The sequence below is a fragment of the Haemorhous mexicanus genome, chromosome 2 (assembly GCF_027477595.1).
Source record: "Haemorhous mexicanus isolate bHaeMex1 chromosome 2, bHaeMex1.pri, whole genome shotgun sequence".
Taxonomy (NCBI): domain Eukaryota; kingdom Metazoa; phylum Chordata; class Aves; order Passeriformes; family Fringillidae; genus Haemorhous; species Haemorhous mexicanus.
In genome coordinates, this window is record NC_082342.1 from 29440461 (window position 1) to 29458478 (window position 18018).

Consider the following 18018-nt stretch of genomic DNA (forward strand, 5'->3'; position numbering starts at 1 on the left):
AAGGCTACCAGAGTGTTTTGGATTATTACAGGAGAGTGACAAGCATGTTTCATTCACCGTGGGTGTAACCACCTCACAGCAGTGGCTGTCACTTCACATCCTGCTCTGCTTCACTTTACTTATGCCAATGTAAGTTGGGCTTGGTAGCAAGTGGACTTGAAAAGCTCCTAAGCCAACATGGTAAAAATCTGAGGGAATCTGAACACCCCTTCTGGAACCACAACTGCCAGATGCTTCCAAAGTAGCACTTGGACATATCTGGCTATGCCCTGGGCCAGGCAGATGATGTTTTGTGGTATTTGAGTCACCTCATTCTTTCCTTGCAAATACTGTCTCAGAACTGGTTTTTATTGGAAAATGGTTGCTCCCCAAGTGAGGCAAATGAACTGGCTTGCAGACAAGCCTGTTTAAGTCTTCCTTGTCCATTGGTTGCTGCCTCCATCCTTACACTGTTTCTGTCATGCTCATCAGGAGATGCAGTTCCATTATTACAGCAGACCAAGACCTGGACTTGTTTCTGGGAGTGACACTGCCTCTCTAGGCTCAGGCATGTCACTTGCCTTATGTCTCTACCCCTTTAAATGTCAGTCAAACAGAGTGAAACACTTGTAAAATTAATGGGCCATAGCCTTATTTTGCTAATGTCTGTAGTGGACTTTGAAAGAGATCAGAAAGGTGCATTTTTTGCCATAGTTATTACTAGTATTGGACTCTGGGCTTATGTCAAGTAACAATTCTGAGATAAAAACTAGCACTATTTGGGTTTCCCTTGGCTGGATCTTAAAACATATTCTCTCATGCCTTCCTGCTCCTTGGAAGGTGCTGGTTATTACATCTCATGTCATTGCAGACTAGAAATAATAAGAAAAGGGCAAAAGTATGGCAGGTGTGGTGGCAAATCAGCCAGTGAGCTCTTATCTTCTAAGAGCTTCATATCAGACGCTTTCTAAGACAATTTCCTTTTAGTTTGCATGCCTCCAGGGTAACCCTTAGACAGGTCCTGGCTGTGTTCAGTTAGTCCCATCATTCCATGGTTTGTCCTTCTTTTCGAAGTCCCCAGTTTTACCTACTACTTCCTCAAGCCTGTTTTCCTTACTTTAGCTCATGGATCTGCCCTTGTCTCCTCTCTCAATCTCTCTGAACTCTCCCAGGTCTTAGCACCCAGCCAGTTCCTCATCACAGTTCCTCTGCGTGGCCTGACCGGTTACAGGGAATGCCAGGTACGGCACTGGCGCTATTACACCGTGCATGGAGCCAAGCTCCTCTCCTCCGTGCGGGACCCTGAGGAACTGCATCAGTGGCTGGAGGTGGAGCAGTTCTCAAAAAGCCTCCAGCAGTGGCATGAAGAGGATGTGAACATTGAAGGTGATCTGGTTCCAGCCAAAGTCCTTATCGTCTTCCGGGAGCTGGTGGAGAAGTCGATTGTCTCCTGTAACCTCTCCAGTGAGTTTGGTGGGGACAGGTGTGAGGGAAACCATCACACACACAGAGTGTTTGGCTTGCATGCTCAGAAGCTGAGCAAAACTCTCCCAAACCAAGAAGCCTTGAAGCGATTGCAGTGACAGACACAGACCTGCATTGGGAGATAGGGTTCAGTAGTTCTTGGGCTCTTTCCACCCAAGATGTTACTCCTTTCTTAGGAATTTGGGTGGAGTATCCAGCCACATCACCCTCGCAGTTTAACTAAGAGGCAGCCCAGATTTTCAGAATATTTAGGAGTTTGTTTGGGAAAAAAATCCTTCTCTACTACAGCACCTGCAATATATTTAAATTATTAAGGAAGGTAGTATAGGAAAATTTGATACTGGAAAGATGTGTACATCTGAGAAGAACATGTTTGAAGATATTTATAGGGCTTTCCGGCATGGGATGGTGAGAACTGAGTAGAAGGACTTCTACTGAAGTAAGGTATGTTGGACAAGTGCTCTTTTCCCCAGTGCCTCTTCCCATAGCATGTTTCCAGAATGACTTTATTCATCAGTAGCCTAATAAGTCTTCTGTATTTCAGAGCAATAGAAGCTATTTCCACTCATCTGATCGCACTCTTAATTGTAGTCACAAGAAAAAAAAAAAAGTTAACATCAAGCTCTGCTAGGTAATGGCATTTTTTTCAGGAAATACTTGTTATCATAAGAAAAGGAAAGGTGGAATGAAATTTCACCATTGAGGCTCACAAGAAAGATCAGCTGGAACAGGCTTGCTTCTGAGACTTTACTTATGTGAAAGTTTTGTGTTGGGCAGCAGTCACATTCACAGTCACATCAAGTACTTGAATGAAAGTTGAGTGTTGCAGGAAAGGTACTTGCAAGGACCCCAGAGAGTGGTGTTTAGGTTGATGATTCTGATGCCTTTTTTGTAAGATCCACTGGGAGGAGATGAGCTAAGATGAAATCAGGAGAAGCAATTACCATTTTTGTTTGTTTCTGTGAAGAATGGACTTCCTTCATCCCACAGTATGGCTAAAGTTACAGAAAAACTTCACTGATTTCTTTGCTTCCCTGTTTTTTAATTCTTTCAGCACCAGCAAAATCAGTTTTTGAGGTGTCTCACTTTTCATTAGTGGAAAAATAGGTATAAGCATTGCAATGCTTTCGGAAATGCCATGAACATATTTACATGCTGACATGATGGTTACTCTAACACTTTTCAGCTGCTAGGGATCCTTGTTGGGAGCTTGGGAACAGAACAGTTCCTGTTTTGATGCTAGGCTTGGCTCAGCAGGGAAATAGCACATAGATTTTCTGAGGTTTATGAGGTTCTGGTTGGGATGGACTCTACTCTTTGCAAGGTAAATTGCTCCTTGAATTGCTCCTTAGCCCATGCCAGTCAAAATAAGGTGGGATAACACTCTGCTCTTTAAACAGCTTATGTTCATCTGCTCAGGCCTTCACTTCACTGGGTTAGAGGATGAACATGCAATTGGCTCAGATGGCAGAGCTGAAGGGACAATGATCCTGCCACAGTGACCAGGACAGAAACTTCTTCCATGAACTCAACTGGACCAACAGGAAACATCCCACAGAGTCCATTGGTTGCAGCTTGCTTTCCTTTCTGTACTCTTAGGTTGTGTTGTTCCTGGAGACAAGCCACTCTTCTTTCACACTGAGGAATCTTCTTTCCTCCAAATCACCTTGGAACTAACTCTTCTTAACACTCGGCACTTGCAGTGATGTAGCAGTTAGCCTTTTTTGGGCGACTGCTCTGCACAACAGACCATACATTCTGGTATTGTCTTCTGTGCAAGTGCATCTCCAGAAGCAAACTTTACAGATACCCCACAAAACATTCTGAATGACTGGCAGAAGTAACCTGGCAAGGGTCTGATCTCAGGTTCCCTGAAGGAAGAAGAAAGTGTTTAGATAGGATGTGTTCATCTGGTCCTCTCCAACCTGCAGTAATCTCCTTGTAGTATACCATTAGAAATGTTAGGTTGCACCACTTGTCTAGCTTTATTTTTAAGAACCTGATCCTAGGGTTTAAAAGGACCCACAAAGGAAAAGAGAAAGCTTGATAATTGAGTGTAAAGTTAAGCACTTTGTTCTTTCATCTTCCTGTTCTCATTTCCCAGGATAGACTTACATAGATTTAGGTTTTTCTTATATTCTCCATGTGTTATTGAAAAGAAAATGTTAAGACAGACCAATAGAACTGCAAGGTCCTAGACAGTCTCTTGCTTGGCTTGTGGAAAAGGACCTTTTTATCTATATTTTCTTCTCTCGTTGTCCTTTCACAGGTAAAGTGACAGTGCTGGAGAGCTTCAGCTCAGTGGTCCGGGTGGCTGTGGAGACATCAGAATCCCAAGTTGAGGTGGAGCTGGTCCCTGCTGTGGAGATTCCAACGTGCTGGCCCGAGAAAGCCCGGTGGCCTCGTTGCCTTAAGCGTTGGCCTTCTCAGGAAAAAGTGCAATGCATCAAGGTAAACAGTGTAAAAAACACCCTTAACTCTGGGATTGAACTTACCTCTCAGGTGACTGACAGTGTCCTTACCAAAGGAAGAACTGCATGGTGATGGCAGTAGGGTTAGAAGTTGTATTCTCTTAAGAGATAAACAATGTTTCAAAATATTCTGTCAGAATTTATTTGGATTTTGTTTTCCCCCCCTTACAGTGGTAAATTCTATAGAAAAAATCTGAGTTAACTTTTTATTGTGTGAGTCTCTAGCAAACAGTTCTGCCTGCATCACACAGCTCTGACGTGCATCATTCTTGCTCTGCCTCATGTAAGACTTCAGCAAATGGGCTGGTGTCTTGCAGTTTTCCTTCCAGCTCAATCCCATCTTTCCCTACAACACTCATGGCTGGATTCTGGTACTTCAGTCCAGCCCCAGCTCCCAGATTCCTGCAGGTCCCATTCCACCTTCCAGTCCTGCTCCCCTCTTATGCACAACTTCCTGCTCCACAGCAAAGTGCATGCAGAGCTGCACTTCTGCTTTAGTGGCACTGCTGGTGCTGTGCCTGATGGCTCTAGAACAGGATCTCCCTGCAGTAACTGATACCAGCACACAAGGAAACAATGCAAACTGCGTCTTTATTCAACTAAGAGTTAAGATGGGAGTGCGCCTCATGTTTGCTGCCTCTGCTAACCCTGTTTAGAATAGGCTTTGAGAGATGTCACACATGCTTCTATAACCTCAGTCTGCATTGCTGGGAGAAGTTTGCCTCTGATCTGCTGTCACACTTTCCCTGTTGTTCCACAGTCGCTGGGTTTCGACCTCCTAGCTCGCTCTAATTATCACTGGCAGCTGTGCTTCTCCCGTGCTGAGCACATCCTCATGGAGGGACTGGATGAAGATGGTGGCTGTCGCAGAAAGTGCTTCAGGGTCATGAGGCAGATGAAGGAAGATGTCTGGTGTGCTGGGAATAAGCCTGTCATCACAGCTTATCACCTTCAGGTAGGCATCACCCTGATACCTACCTACAGTCTCGGGATCTGTTGCAGTGGCTTCCATCCAGTAATGTCAGAATGTTGTGGTGTAAATCAGTGTAGCACCTGTGTAACTTCTAAGGTAACTGTCAAAACTGCTGTACCTTTTCATTGCTTTGTGGTGGCAAGGAGTTCACTAAATATGTGTTCCAAACTTCAATAAGAAACTAAAGCCTGTAGGAACATTATGATTGCAGTAACATAAATGGAGTTGAGGCCCCTGCTCTGTTTTGACTTCACATTGTACTGTTGTCTGTAATTGCACACTTCCTGCTTCTTGACTATCCCAGCCATCTATATCCATCTCTCTCTCTTCTTTGTGGATATGCACCAAACAAAACTGTCTTAGGCAAGCATTATTAATGAATTAGGTGCAAACTACAGTTCTGGTGGTGTTTCACTTGGGGTAGGAAGGGAAGAAAGGGTTAAAGGGGTGGTGGCATCCTCCCTGCACCTATTTCAGGGTTCAAGATGACTTCAAACAAGATTAGTGAAGAAGAGAGAGAAGACTCTGCTATGAGTGTGTCCCCACATCTGACAGCTGCAGACACCAATGGGCCACAGGCAGCATCATTTGTTAGATTATAGCTTAAAAATCCTGTTTTCTGGGACTTCTTCCTCCTGGAGTTGCCAGGGAGAGGCTGTACTTTTCCCATCTTGAAGCCTCAAGCCATTACGTTTTCACAGTAGTTACTGATCTTTTGGTGTCCAAAACCAGATGCAATGCTAAGATTCCTCCTAAAGAAAAAGCTGGTGACCATCAAATGCTATTATAGTCAGGGCACTACTCTAAGTCAAGATGGAGTAAAAGAATAATTGATGAGGCTGATTATAGCTTAGCTGAATGCAAAACTCTTCAGTGCCTGTAAGAACAACCTGGTGGGAAAACTGTCATGTGTAAGACAAAGTGGAAAACCATTTAACAATTGGGAACAATGTTTTTCCCTGGCTGAAGGAGCAGATGTGCAGGAATTGCTGTTGCATGGACTCTTGATTAAAGAGGAAACTATTCAGAAGCTCTTCAGTTCTTTACTGTAACTATAGTTCCGGCTTTTATGGCAAGAGAGGATTGGTTTACCAGACAGAAAGAATTTTTCAAAATTACTCACATTAAAAAGAAAAACCAGAAAAAAAAAGAAAAGAAAAATGAGAGAAACAGTCAGTGGTTAAATCAGCAGTTGAGCAGAGGCTTAGTGTTAGTTTTCTTCCCATCCTCAGTTTCCCCTGTCAGAGGTATCCAGCAATTAGGATTAAACAAGATCCTCTAGCACAGAGGAAATCTGTATCCCAGAAGCTCTGAAAGCCAGAGAGGACCACATAATTGCCCTTCTTTTGCTTACCTGCATAGAAATTAAGTTTGAGGTCTGGAATTTCAAAAAGATCTAGGTACATTCTGAAAGCCAGCTCTATGCTGTTGGTAGAGAGCTGGCAGTTAAGGAAATAAATGCTAGGGATAAATCACTTGCTTGGGCATCTGACTGAAAAAGCAGCACTGTTTTCCTTGCCTCCAGAAACTCCATTGCAACTGCTGCCTGCTGAAGTAGTTTTAGTGTGTCAGAAGATAACTGCTCTGCAAGTCTTCAAGGAGCAGTTCTCAGAGAGGTAGCTTGAATTCCTCACTATGTCTTTGTTCCCTGGTGACATTCAAGAAAAGGCTTTGTGGTTATTGCAGCTGTGAACAAAAAATTTTCACATTTGAAAAACTGTTTGAGAAGAAATTTGTCAGCAGTACAACTATAGGTGAAATTCTACCTCTGTAGAAACAGTCAAGTGAAAGGCTGTGGTTTTGCCATCTCTCAAAATGTCTAAGAGTCTCTTTTTGGGTAGCTGAATTTGCAGAATAAAATTGGGACTCAGAGGACAGTTAAGGGACTTAGCAGAATTATTGAACACAGAATAGGTGATTTTGTACTTTAAAAAGTTATTTCAGGCTGACCAAGGCAGTCAGTATGACTTTTTTGGCACAGTAAGTCTAAGTTCCTTGAGAAAATTCTTCTCAGTCATGGGAAAGTCTGAGAAAATACAACATAGGCAGTGTAAAACTAATACTATAAGAGCAATAATCATATGCATTTTGTTATTTTAACTATGTATTTCTTAAATGTTAAATTGCATCAAATGATTTTAGAAGAATAGAACATAAGACATGAAGTATCACATGTCAGAAAAAAGCAGGCAGCATTTGACCAGAAAACAAGCCTTGCACCTGCAACGGCTTCTTGGAATCTCAGTCTGTTTAGGATGCAGATCTTCATGTATCTTCAGCACAAATACAGCTGAAGCTAACAAATTATGTTGATCTCATTATGCTCTGTCCCTCCTTTCATCTACTGGCTTCTACCCTTGCATAATAGGCCATTTTCTACAGCTTAAAATGCCTGGCATTTCTACAGAGCCTCCTGCTGGAGGATGGCAAATAGGCCAAGATTATTTTAGTGAGATCATTTTCCTTGGGCTCCTGGCTCAGTCAGTGGAGAGTGGCTCCTCTGGGGAGAGATCCTAACCAGGCACCTCCAAGCTGCTCTTCCTGGTCAGTTGGGATCCCTCCATTGCAGAAACCTTAACACAGGGAGGTAGCAGCGTGAGTCTCTGTGATTTCCAAGGCTGCCAGCCACTTACCAGCACTAAAAGTGCCTTAGTAAGCTGTGTGAGCCCTCGACAGAACCTCTAACACATCTTCTCTCCCATCTGCTTCTTGCAGACAGTGCTATTCTGGACGTGTGAAAAATACCCACGCACCAAGGATTGGCGCTGCTTCCCTGAAGCCTTTCTGAGGCTGGTACAGAAGCTGCACAAGTGTGTAAGCCAGCACTTCCTCAAGCATTACTTTCTCAAGAACACCAATCTGCTCAAATATGCCAACACCAGTGACCTGGACCTGGTGGCCAGCAAGCTGGCAGTCTTCTTGGAGAATCCTGTTTTCTGCCTGGACTAAAGCAGGCAAAGGTCATGCCCCAAGCCCGAGTGGATCCCCCAGCTCCTCTCCCCACCTGTGGTTGCTCCCTGTGTCCTTCCAGTAGATGCTGCAGCTGGCTCTGTGAGACAGTTGGCACATGCAGCGCTAAAGAGAAGTGTTGAGCTGGCAGCGGTGGGCGGTGAAAACTGATGGGAGGTATCACTTGATGCCCAGCTGATCTAATTTGCTTTCAACAGTGACAGCCTGCCTGGAAGCTACAGCCAGTGAAGCCCAACTTTGTATGTCAGTCAGAGCAGGCAACTGCCTTGTTCTGTGTCTCCAGTCTTGTGGCACCTAAGCTGAAAGGCAGTGCAAAGGAGTCTCGCTCTGCTGCCTCTGTAACCTAGCACATGTATTGTTGCTGCACTCACCTTTCTCACAAGGACAGCGGGTTTAATTGGCTGCTTACCTCACAGGCCAGCTCTGCAGAGGGCAGAGGAACATTTCCGAGGTGTTCTGGAAGCCGGAAGCTTTCTCAGAGGGAATTCACTTCAGTGAGATCCTGCTCCAGTAGGAATCCAGTAGGAATTTAGCCATGCTGCTAGTGTTGAAGAGCTCAGGGAAGCAAGAAGAGGGACAGTGGGTTTTGCCTCTTCATTTTTCTCTCCTCCACTTACATTTTTCTTCCAATTGCTTCAAATATGTCTTTTTCATGTTTGCCTTTGCCAGTTGTGTTAGTGCCATACAATCAGGGGGCTTTGGCAGGGCAGATTTCACTCCCATCCCTGGCTCTACCCAGCAGGCTGGACGAGGAGCAGGTCTTAACACCCACGTATTTTTGGGTGCAGTGCAGAAGGAGAGTATTTTTCAAAGGCTCTTACCTCCAAGACTCCCAGTGCTTTTAATTTTGTGGATATTTCAAAAGAAAATGGATTTTAGTATTTCAAAAGATCAGAGCTTTAGAAATAATATAAAGAGTTCTGGGTTTAATGTTATTAAATAGCTGAAACTAAACCAAGATAAGGGGGGATTTTGGGTTTGGTTTGGTGGGGTTTTTTGGTCACATCTGTGCAGGAAAGTAAACAAGCCCTTTGCCAAGGCGGCTGGCAGAGGTGGGATTTGCATCCCACGATCCAGGGAACTGCATGAGGCACATCCGCGGCGCGGCATCTCCCCATCGTGGCAGACTGCGGTACAGCCAGGGGTCTCCAGCACAGCCTCTGCCTCTGGAGCAGGCTGTCTTCTACAGTCTTCTGAGCAGAGCAGATATGGGTCAGGAAGGATCCCAGCTGTGTGGTCCTGGTCTGGTTGTGGTCCTGTGTCTCCTGCATCAGATCTCACCATGTATAGACCTGATCCCACCATGTAAACTGGCACCCATGTTGCTCCGACCCTCAGAACACCCTCCAAGCCACCTTTCCACATGGGTAACTGCATTGTGTGGGACTGTTTTGAACAGTTAACTTCTCTTGCTAAACCTTTGTTCTCCAGGCCCCCTAAATGGGACACAAGCGTCAGTTTCATGATGACACCTCCTGTTCAAGTGTGGCTTTCCTGTTTCCTGTGAGCTGAGCTCTTCCAGTAACACGCAAGGAGATGCCAATCTGCCAGGCAGAGTCAGACAGCTGTGGCAATGAAGTAATGTCTCCTGTTTCATCTTGTTTTTGTCTTGTGGTTGAAGGGCTGGCTTCAGAAGTTAGAGGAGGGCAAAACTAATTCAAACTGTTTTGAGGACAGTGCAAAACATTCAGAGCTGTTAATCCCAAATTTAATATTTTACTGCTCTGATGTATGGTTCTCGTGGGATTTAATTGTGACTGTTGAAGAATTTATCTCCCTTTATAGCTGTGTGAAAAAAAAATGTTTCAGTGGTGATACCTTAACTTGGATGCAGCTGTGTATGAGAGTCCTCAGCTGCTGGGGTTCACAGCCTGCTGTGAAGCAAAACCACGGGCATGCACCGTGTGCTGCACATGGAATGTTCCACTGCTCTGCCAGAGCAGCAGCCTCTTACAGCCAGCAATGACTCAGCAAAGCCAGGAAATAACCACAGAACGATGGACCCCTGCTTTGAGCCCAGTCTGATCAGTTTTTGCTCTGTTTTCTTCTTGTTTACACAAGCAAATGCATCAGCTAGCATATGCTGCTGCAGGAAGTATCCTTGTCACCACTGAAACATGGAAGGTACATTACTACTGACCACAAAGACACAGCAACTGCAGCTTTTTCTCCAGAACAGCAAGATGTGATACAGCTGGCCACTGGCAAAAGGAAATGGCTTTGAGGAAAGGACTAATGTGTTCATGGAAGCAGTTGAATACAAGAATTAATTCCTTTCAGAGACATCTTTGAGATACAATCTTACATCATCTCATGCAGGTCTGCTTAGGTGTGTGGGCTTTTGTTGTGAGGCAGTTTTTGTGGCTGTGGGAGAGTTGTGCAGGAGGTCTCTTGTTTAAAAAACCAAACTTGCCAAATATATTTGTCACTTTTCTTACCACAGTAAACTTTCTGCAAGTAGCTTTTCACTCATACACCAAGCCTGACTGCAAATCATGGCCTCATCCCAAGATTTTCCTCCAAAAAGAGATACCACATTGTGTTTTGGCTACAGAATAAGTTTTATGTTTTTCATATTTATAACTTTTATTTTTAAAAAGTGAGCATCTGGACAAATACAGACTTTCTTGAAGTAAGTTTAATCAAAAGTTTTTTGTTCAGAATGTCTGGAAGGAATGTGATGACCATTTTCTCTCCCTCTCTTTCTCATTGCTTTAATGAGTATTTGCTGTATTCTCAGCCCTCACCACAGTCAGCATTGCTCCATCTGTCAGAAATTTCAATTGAATGTGTTGCTCTGACATATAAAACTGTACAAAACTCGTGATGTTTTGTCTTTTTACACAGCCTGCCTTTTAGTCACTAGAGGGCAATGTCTCTCTGAAGCACAAACACCGATGCAGGATCTGGCTCTTAAAATCAGCATCTTGTTATTATCATCGAGCAGAGACAAATGAGCTTGATTGATTTAATGCTGAATTATCTTGCCAAAAAGGAGAGGAGAGACCATGGGAGAGCTTTCTAATAAATAGCAAGATTTGGGTAAAAAGTCTCTAAATTCTGGAAGCCACTCTAAGAGCCAGAATATGGATTTATTGTTTCTGATGGTCTTGCAGTAATTCCCAAGAGCCTTCGATTGGGAAAGCACCAACAAGCAAAGTGCAGGCAGGGTTCTGGGAAGGAGGGAACTTGCAGGAATAGCCACTACCCTGGTCCATTAGGGTCCTGCCCTCTCTCCATGGGGCTAGGCCATGACTCCCATGTGTGCCTACCCCTTAGGCTCCTCTACCTCCCTCTTGTTTTCTCCCTCCTCCAGAAAAAGAAAAAAAAATTCTCGGAACAAGTTTTCTGATACCACCCCTTTGGCTCTGGTGGGAATGGCTGTTTTTCAGTGCACATCAAAGCTCTTTTAGTTCATGGGACCCAGGTGTACACAGAGGCCATTACAGACCATCTACTCAGCCTCACTTACACTCCATCTTTAGTTTGAAATGGTGCCCAGCAATGAAGTTAGATCACCCTGCAAACTGTGTTCCCAGTGGGAGCCACCTGGCCTCTCTGAGCAAAGCTGGGACATGGACAATGATAGACAGGATAATTCTGCCTTCACACTAAATATTTTTCTGCTTACCAATGCTGGGATTTCTGGTTTTGAGGAGAAACATATTTTTTATTATTATACCGCACCCCCAACACTCATCTTGCAATGTCACGTGAGCCAGTGACACAGCAGCCAGTGCTCGAATCATGGTAAGAGATCCCACTCACCCTATCAGGCCAACCTGTGCCATTACTGTAGAAGGCTGTGGTGCCCTTGACCTCCTTGGCATCTGACTTGTCTGGCTGGAATAATATGTACAATTTCAAAGGAAATTAAACAGCTCCAGGAAGCAAATGTGTTTTAGTCTGTTCTGACCCAAACCACTGCAGCACAGAGAAAGGGACCATGCTTTCATCCATTGTACCTGTTACAGGGACTTGTCAGTTCTGCTTCAAGCAACATCTTTGAACTGAAAGAAAGGACAGGATCAGCACCTGGCTTTGAAAGCATCTCCTGGATGGGTGATGAACAATGCACAGATACCACCAGCGACCAAGCTTATGGAGAGTACAGAATGCATTTTTCACAGGAAAGATTGTCTAATTTACCATTAGCATCTTCACAAATACAAATTACAAGGAAATGCATTAAGGAAAGAATTAATCAAATTGAAAGGCTTTGTAGTAATTAGAAAAAAAAAAAATGGCATCTTCCTAGGCTCCCCTGGGTAGTGGTAATTACCAGCTGCACAACTGTGGCTTATGCCACTTAAAGATTTCTGGACTAAAAATCTTAATATGTTTTTGTTTCCATTCTTAAAAAAGCCACTCTTGGAATCAGGCAGCAACACAAGCCAGCAGCTCCGAGAAGCATGAACAGAGCCTGCTTCAGCCTGGGAGGGCACAGCTTTATGGGCAGGGTGGTCCAGAGCCTGATCCCAAACCATGGCTCAGTTGCATCTGGCCCAGCACATTTTTCCTGCTGCCTTTGAGAAGATGGGCACCATTTGTTATCCAGCAACTTGAACAGCCAAACCTTTTCTGCCTCAACTGCAGGCATCTTTACACCCATCTGCTTCTGCAGCACATCCCAGCAGCAGAGGGCAGGCCATAGCCCCTTCTGGTGACAGTATTGTCACCAACGCAGCTGTGGACCTGAAGGGCAAGCTGCATGCACTGCAACTCCAGGAGGCTACCTAATGCATTCCAGGAAAAAAGTTTGGTTAATTCAGGAGAGCTGAAAGAAAGTCCAGTTTCAAGCCAGTAGTGAACCAAGACAAAAATGCAGCTCAGAGGAGACTTTAAAAATCCATGGTAAAAATTACTAAGGAAATGAATATCACTGTTGAATTCCTGGGATTCCATTTTAAAAGGGTGAGGATTTGGAAGAATGTCATCAGCCACCAAATCCATCTGCTGCTCCTCCTGGTCCTTTCCCCCAGATTAACCAAGAGCAGTTGTTTCAAAGGTAGGTAGATACTTGGCCCCTGGCTCCTGAGGCAGGCAGATTATTTCAGACCCACACAGATCATTAGGAGCTTTCTTTGAACTTTCAGCCTCGATGTGTTCACAGCCAGTGCAGTCTGGTTTGTACCAGTACAGATCAAGCTGCTACTCACCCTCCAAGGGGTTTGCTGTCTGTGCAACCATCACAAGGGTAATCATAAGCTCCCTTGCCTTCAGCTGAGCATGACTAGATGTGCCAGACTCTGTGGTCTCTTTCTCTCTGATAAAACCTCTGTTCCAGTCTTGCTCTACACTGAGTGTAATTCATCTCTGCACAGATAACCAGGCTGGTTTGCAGCCTTCCAGATGGAATCTTATCAGTATCTCCTGTAATGGCATGTCACATTGATAATACTAATCCATGCAGTATAACCCCTGTGCTGAAGAGGAAAGAACACACAGATGTCAAGTTAAACATCTTAAAAAAACAACTGCAACTTCAAAGGAAGAGTGACTATCATCAATGATTTCCTTGGCAAACCAGGTTGGGCTGGTTGAAAGGCTTGCCATGGTCTGGTTGTCCTGGAAGTGAACCATGTTCTTGAGGCCGTGGGCCAACAGCTTCATCATCTCCATAAGGCCTGAGCTCAGGCCAGAATCAATGAGTCTGCTCCAGCCTGCTCCTCTCTGCCTTCCTCAGGCAACAACCAGCTCTGGCCTGTAGTTCTCCCACACTTTGTCCCCTTGAGTTAGTGGTAGACACCATTCCTCCTTTTACCACTAAGCTGAAGAGTTTGGCTGTTTTCTAGCTGTGTCATTAAAATGCCATAGACTGGAGAGGTAACAAATCAGTGACCAGAGTTAATAGCAGCAAAAAGGATTAAATGAACAATGGATCTTGAGCGTAATTTATGAATGCCATTAGCCACTGAGAGGGAATTATGTTTTGGCTGCAGTTCTGAGGGGGAAGGGTGGGTCTTATCTAGGCAGGAAAAAAAAAAAAGTGTCTGATTGCATTTGGATTAACAAACAACTATATTGATTTGCCATGTGATACATCTTGGGCTTTTATGTTCGGATCAGATATAATAACATCTGACCAAAGACAAACTGTATTTCTCTATCTTGTATTCAGACCCTCATGGCCAGTCAACATTGTGGTCACATCTCACAGCTGCCAGTCACAGAGCATCTGCCGCCCTGCCTGATAGAGCACGGTTCTCCATCAAAACTCTTGCAGAAGGGCAGGTCTTCTCCTCTTACAGAAGAGACACAATAGTTGCATGAGGGTTTCCTTGTAGCCCATGCCCAGCATCCTGGTGATGGGACTGAGCAAGCAATGCCTTTGTCTGCAGTGTCTCTTCTGCCTTTCCTTTGAGAACTGACGCAGTATCTCATTAAACCACTTAGCCTGGCAGCTGGGGCTATTTGTTAGAGTGTGATATGAAGGATCATAATCAGATTAAACCTCAGGATCATATTGCAGAGACAGAGATTAGACTGGAGAATGAAGAGGAAGTTTAATTTTGTGTGACAGTGCAGAGTTGCCTCTGCTTGAGGTGGTAAGGAGGGTTAAAAGTGATTGTGGGGGCTCCAGCTGAGGCTATTTTTTTTGTCTGTGTCCCTGCTCAGTTTTGAGCAGAAAGGTTTTAGCACACACTTTGAACCAGGGAGTAGCTCTGCAGCCACCAGCCCCTCACTGCTTCTCTTTCCCAAATGAGGGCCTGAAGAGGGGGCTTGCATGGGAAAGGAAAGCTCAGCAGGTGTAAATGATGCCAGGAGCCAAAGCTGCACATGCACTGAAGTGTGGTACTTCTGGGAAGGGGTTGCCCTGGGCAATAGCCACTTAATTATCATTATCTCTGTGCTGGAGGCCCAGGTCCTTGACTTGAACTGCTGTTCCCTGGGTCCTTCCTGTTCCAGTGCATTTAGCACAGCGTCCAATGAGTCCTCCAGCAATGTGGGGACAAGAGGCGCCCTCCAAAAGTCAGCAGAAGCCCCACAGTGAGAATATACATCTAGGAGGTCTTCTTGTGATCACCTCTGTGCTGGTTTGGCTAGTATTAGAAGTAGCAGTAAGAGAAAAGTTGGCATGTTGAGAAAGGCAGCATACAGATGGGTTTCTGACATCTGTGCCACCAGAGAGAAATGACCACAGGTCAGAGCAGCTCAGTCTCTGTTGTGAGCCCATTTTACAGACAAGTCTCAGGAAAGACCCCAGCTACCACCAGCTTCAGAATCAAACTCAGACCTCTGCAGCTCTCTCCATGGACATTATCTACTCACATGATCACATGCACATCCCATCATGAACAGTGAAAACAGTGGGAACATACAAATACACTCCTTTTTAAATATGGTGGCTAGGCCTAGTCCTATCCCAAATGAAGTAAACAGATGTCAAAAAAGAGGAGATAAAAATGGGTGTATAAATTTTTTACAACTGTACCTAAGACCATTGTAAGTTCTGTTCCTGCACTCCCTCTGTTACGTGTTCTGGAGATATACTTAATGAATAATATATTCTCTCACTGGCTTGATCTTTTGCTCTGATATTGTACCCTCTTTCTTCTCTTTTGTCTGCCCTCTAGTCCCTGGAGACTTAAGTACTTTAGGGCAGGAGCCTGGCATACAAAGATCTTTGGTTTCTTTGAGCTTTCTGAAACTTAACACAATGCAAACCCTTAGCAAAACCTCAGAGTAACAAAGGAGATGCTGATCTGAACAGCTGGAAAGACAACAGAGCATTTCCAGCCACCCAAGAGAACTCCTGGAGTGATAAGGAGATACTTGGGGAGGAGCAGATGGATGAGTGCTCCTTGCAGTGCCAAAGCCATGAAGATCACTAATGACATCCCCTGGTTTAGGATGATGAAGTGGCAGCATTCAGGGGATGGCAGTGCCAGATGCTCAGCGTATGGCTTTGGGCAACTCACACCCGATATGAACAACCAAAAAAAGACAGCAGCAGACTGTCTTCCCTCCTGGTGCCTGACAGAGGCTGCAGAAGGGCACTCGCGCAGAGGGAAAGCACACACCTAGCTGTGACACTCCTCAGCCTTGCAGCAGGGTGGAGTGACTGTCTCTGCTTCCTCTGGGCCAAACATAGTCCTGGGCTGTTCCCGGGACTTCTGCACAGCATGGTGACTTTGGACAAGTGCCTGAACCCATGAGGAGCCAGGGAAGCTGCTCAGGAGGCAGAGCCTTTTGGCAACACTTGGAGGATTTCTGCTCAGCCTGCAGCTACAGTGGGAGTGGGGCAGGGGCAGAAATCCTACCCTGGCTGGCCAAGCCCACCTTGGGTGTAGTGGCTGCTTGAGACACTGTTGTACAGGACGGCAGCAGCTGTGTGTCCCCAGAAGCTGCTCCCCCTCTGGTTCCACACACTCCCAAAAGCATTCCTGATGATGACAGAGGCTGCTTCCAGCAATGGCACCTCAAGTCTTGATGAAGATTTTAATAAGTGTTGATGATCATATGCAATATGCATACAACAGATTATAATGTATGCACCAATCTAGCCAGACCTGGGCTGTGTTTTCCTTCATCACTCTCTAGAGGTACATGGGCGCCATCAGTTTGGGGCAGAGCCCAAGCTCTGTGCCTCCAGCTGGAACTGAAGGCAGCTGCCTCTGTAAGTACAGGGCAAAAGAAGCTGCCCAGAGGAGCAGACTGGTCAAATGTTGTCACCCTGTCACCTTGGTGATTCTCTCAGCCAAGGTAGCCTGTGCCTCTTGGAGCTGTCCTTATGCTAAAGGCTCCTAAATGCAGCAATCCTGCTTGAGCCCCCATGCAGGAAGGCTCTGGTCCTTATTGTGCCTCTTGGAGCTGCTGTAACATAAGAACTGATTTGGAAGTGTTTTCAATTAGGTTCCTCCAGGCACTGAGAGAGGGGAATCTGGATCATGGTGTTGAGACATCAGAGCTGATAAAGTCAAACCACATGATACACATGGATTTGGGACCTATAGCAAAGGAACACCTAAAAACATGGGTACCGACCCTCTGGCAAAATGAAATACTTCAAAAGCTGTTAAAGAAACCTCAAAACATGATCAAAGACCTAAGATGATCACTGTTCTTCCAGCTGCATGTGAACCAGCCACATGGCAAACTGGACTGATGGAGGTTGGGATGTGACAGAGGTCAGGATGTGGCGGTGGCTGGGAGTTGGAAGTGGCAGCAGCCTCATCATGCAGCCTGGGCAAAGCCCCTTAATGTGATCCCAGCACAGAGAGGCCGTAGCAACTGGTCGCTTTCATCTGCTAGGTTTTAACAAGAGAAAAGTTCTTCTATTCAAAGTGGAGAACCATTTCCCTATTTGTATTCCAGTACTTAACATTCCCCTTTTGCTTAGGAAACCACAGCAAAGGCTACTTTTGGTGTTCTAAAATTTAATCTCTTTGAACCTTCAACCTACAGTCAAAACAAGAAAATAGAAAACGATATTTCAGCAAATAGTCACTGTTTACATCCAAAATATATGTAATTTATTAAAAACATGCGAGCCTCCAAACCCAGTGCTTGTTTCCTGAGCTCTGTGTAGCACCTGGTTAGTGAATAGGAGGGCACTGGGGGCTTGGGGTGTTTTTCTAAACAGGGAACATATTAGAAAACAAATAGAAGTCTTGGCAATACTCAGTAGTTGTTGAAATACAGCCTAAGGCAGTCTGGGAGAGCCCTAATACTCATTTCTGTTTTACCCAGGGCACTTCAAGCATAGCTCTTTGGGAGGCTGGTCAGGTATCCACAAACTTGCTGTGCTAAACCTTCACTGAAATTTCACACAAAACTCATGGGTGTAAGCAGGGCCATCCCTTAGTTCACACAGAGACTGATCTGTGACCAATAATAAAGGGAAACTGTAATATGTGCCCAAGTCTAGGGCTTAGCAGGGAGAAGCACCAATGTCAGCCCAGCAAGCATCTTGTAATGCTGACAGCAGGGCTGTATGGGAACAATACAATGGTTCCTACCTATGTACACTGGACAACAGCTCAATCTAAACCTCATTTTATTAGAGGCTGCAGTTCAAGCTTTGCTTTTATTGATTTTTTTTTTTTTCCCCAGTGGTCTGTTCTTAAAAGCTGGAAAAACCTGGTCAAATGAAGTGCAGGTGCTGGGGTCTTATTTGATACACTTCTAAGAAAGACA

The 18018-nt window shown here is 44.9% G+C and overlaps 1 protein-coding gene across 3 annotated transcripts in view; it reads left to right on the forward strand.

The window, feature by feature from the left end:
• MAB21L3 (mab-21 like 3) overlaps nt 1-15404 on the forward strand; it is a 39870-nt gene extending 24466 nt beyond the window's left edge. For all 3 annotated transcript variants that reach the window (XM_059838063.1, XM_059838064.1, XM_059838065.1), the window contains 4 exons: nt 1152-1443; nt 3734-3915; nt 4696-4890; nt 7624-15404. In XM_059838063.1, coding sequence (XP_059694046.1) covers nt 1152-1443; nt 3734-3915; nt 4696-4890; nt 7624-7857 — 903 coding nt within the window. In that variant the 3' untranslated portion in view covers nt 7858-15404. The remainder of the gene's footprint in view (nt 1-1151; nt 1444-3733; nt 3916-4695; nt 4891-7623) is intronic.
• The last annotated feature ends 2614 nt before the right edge of the window (nt 15405-18018 follow it).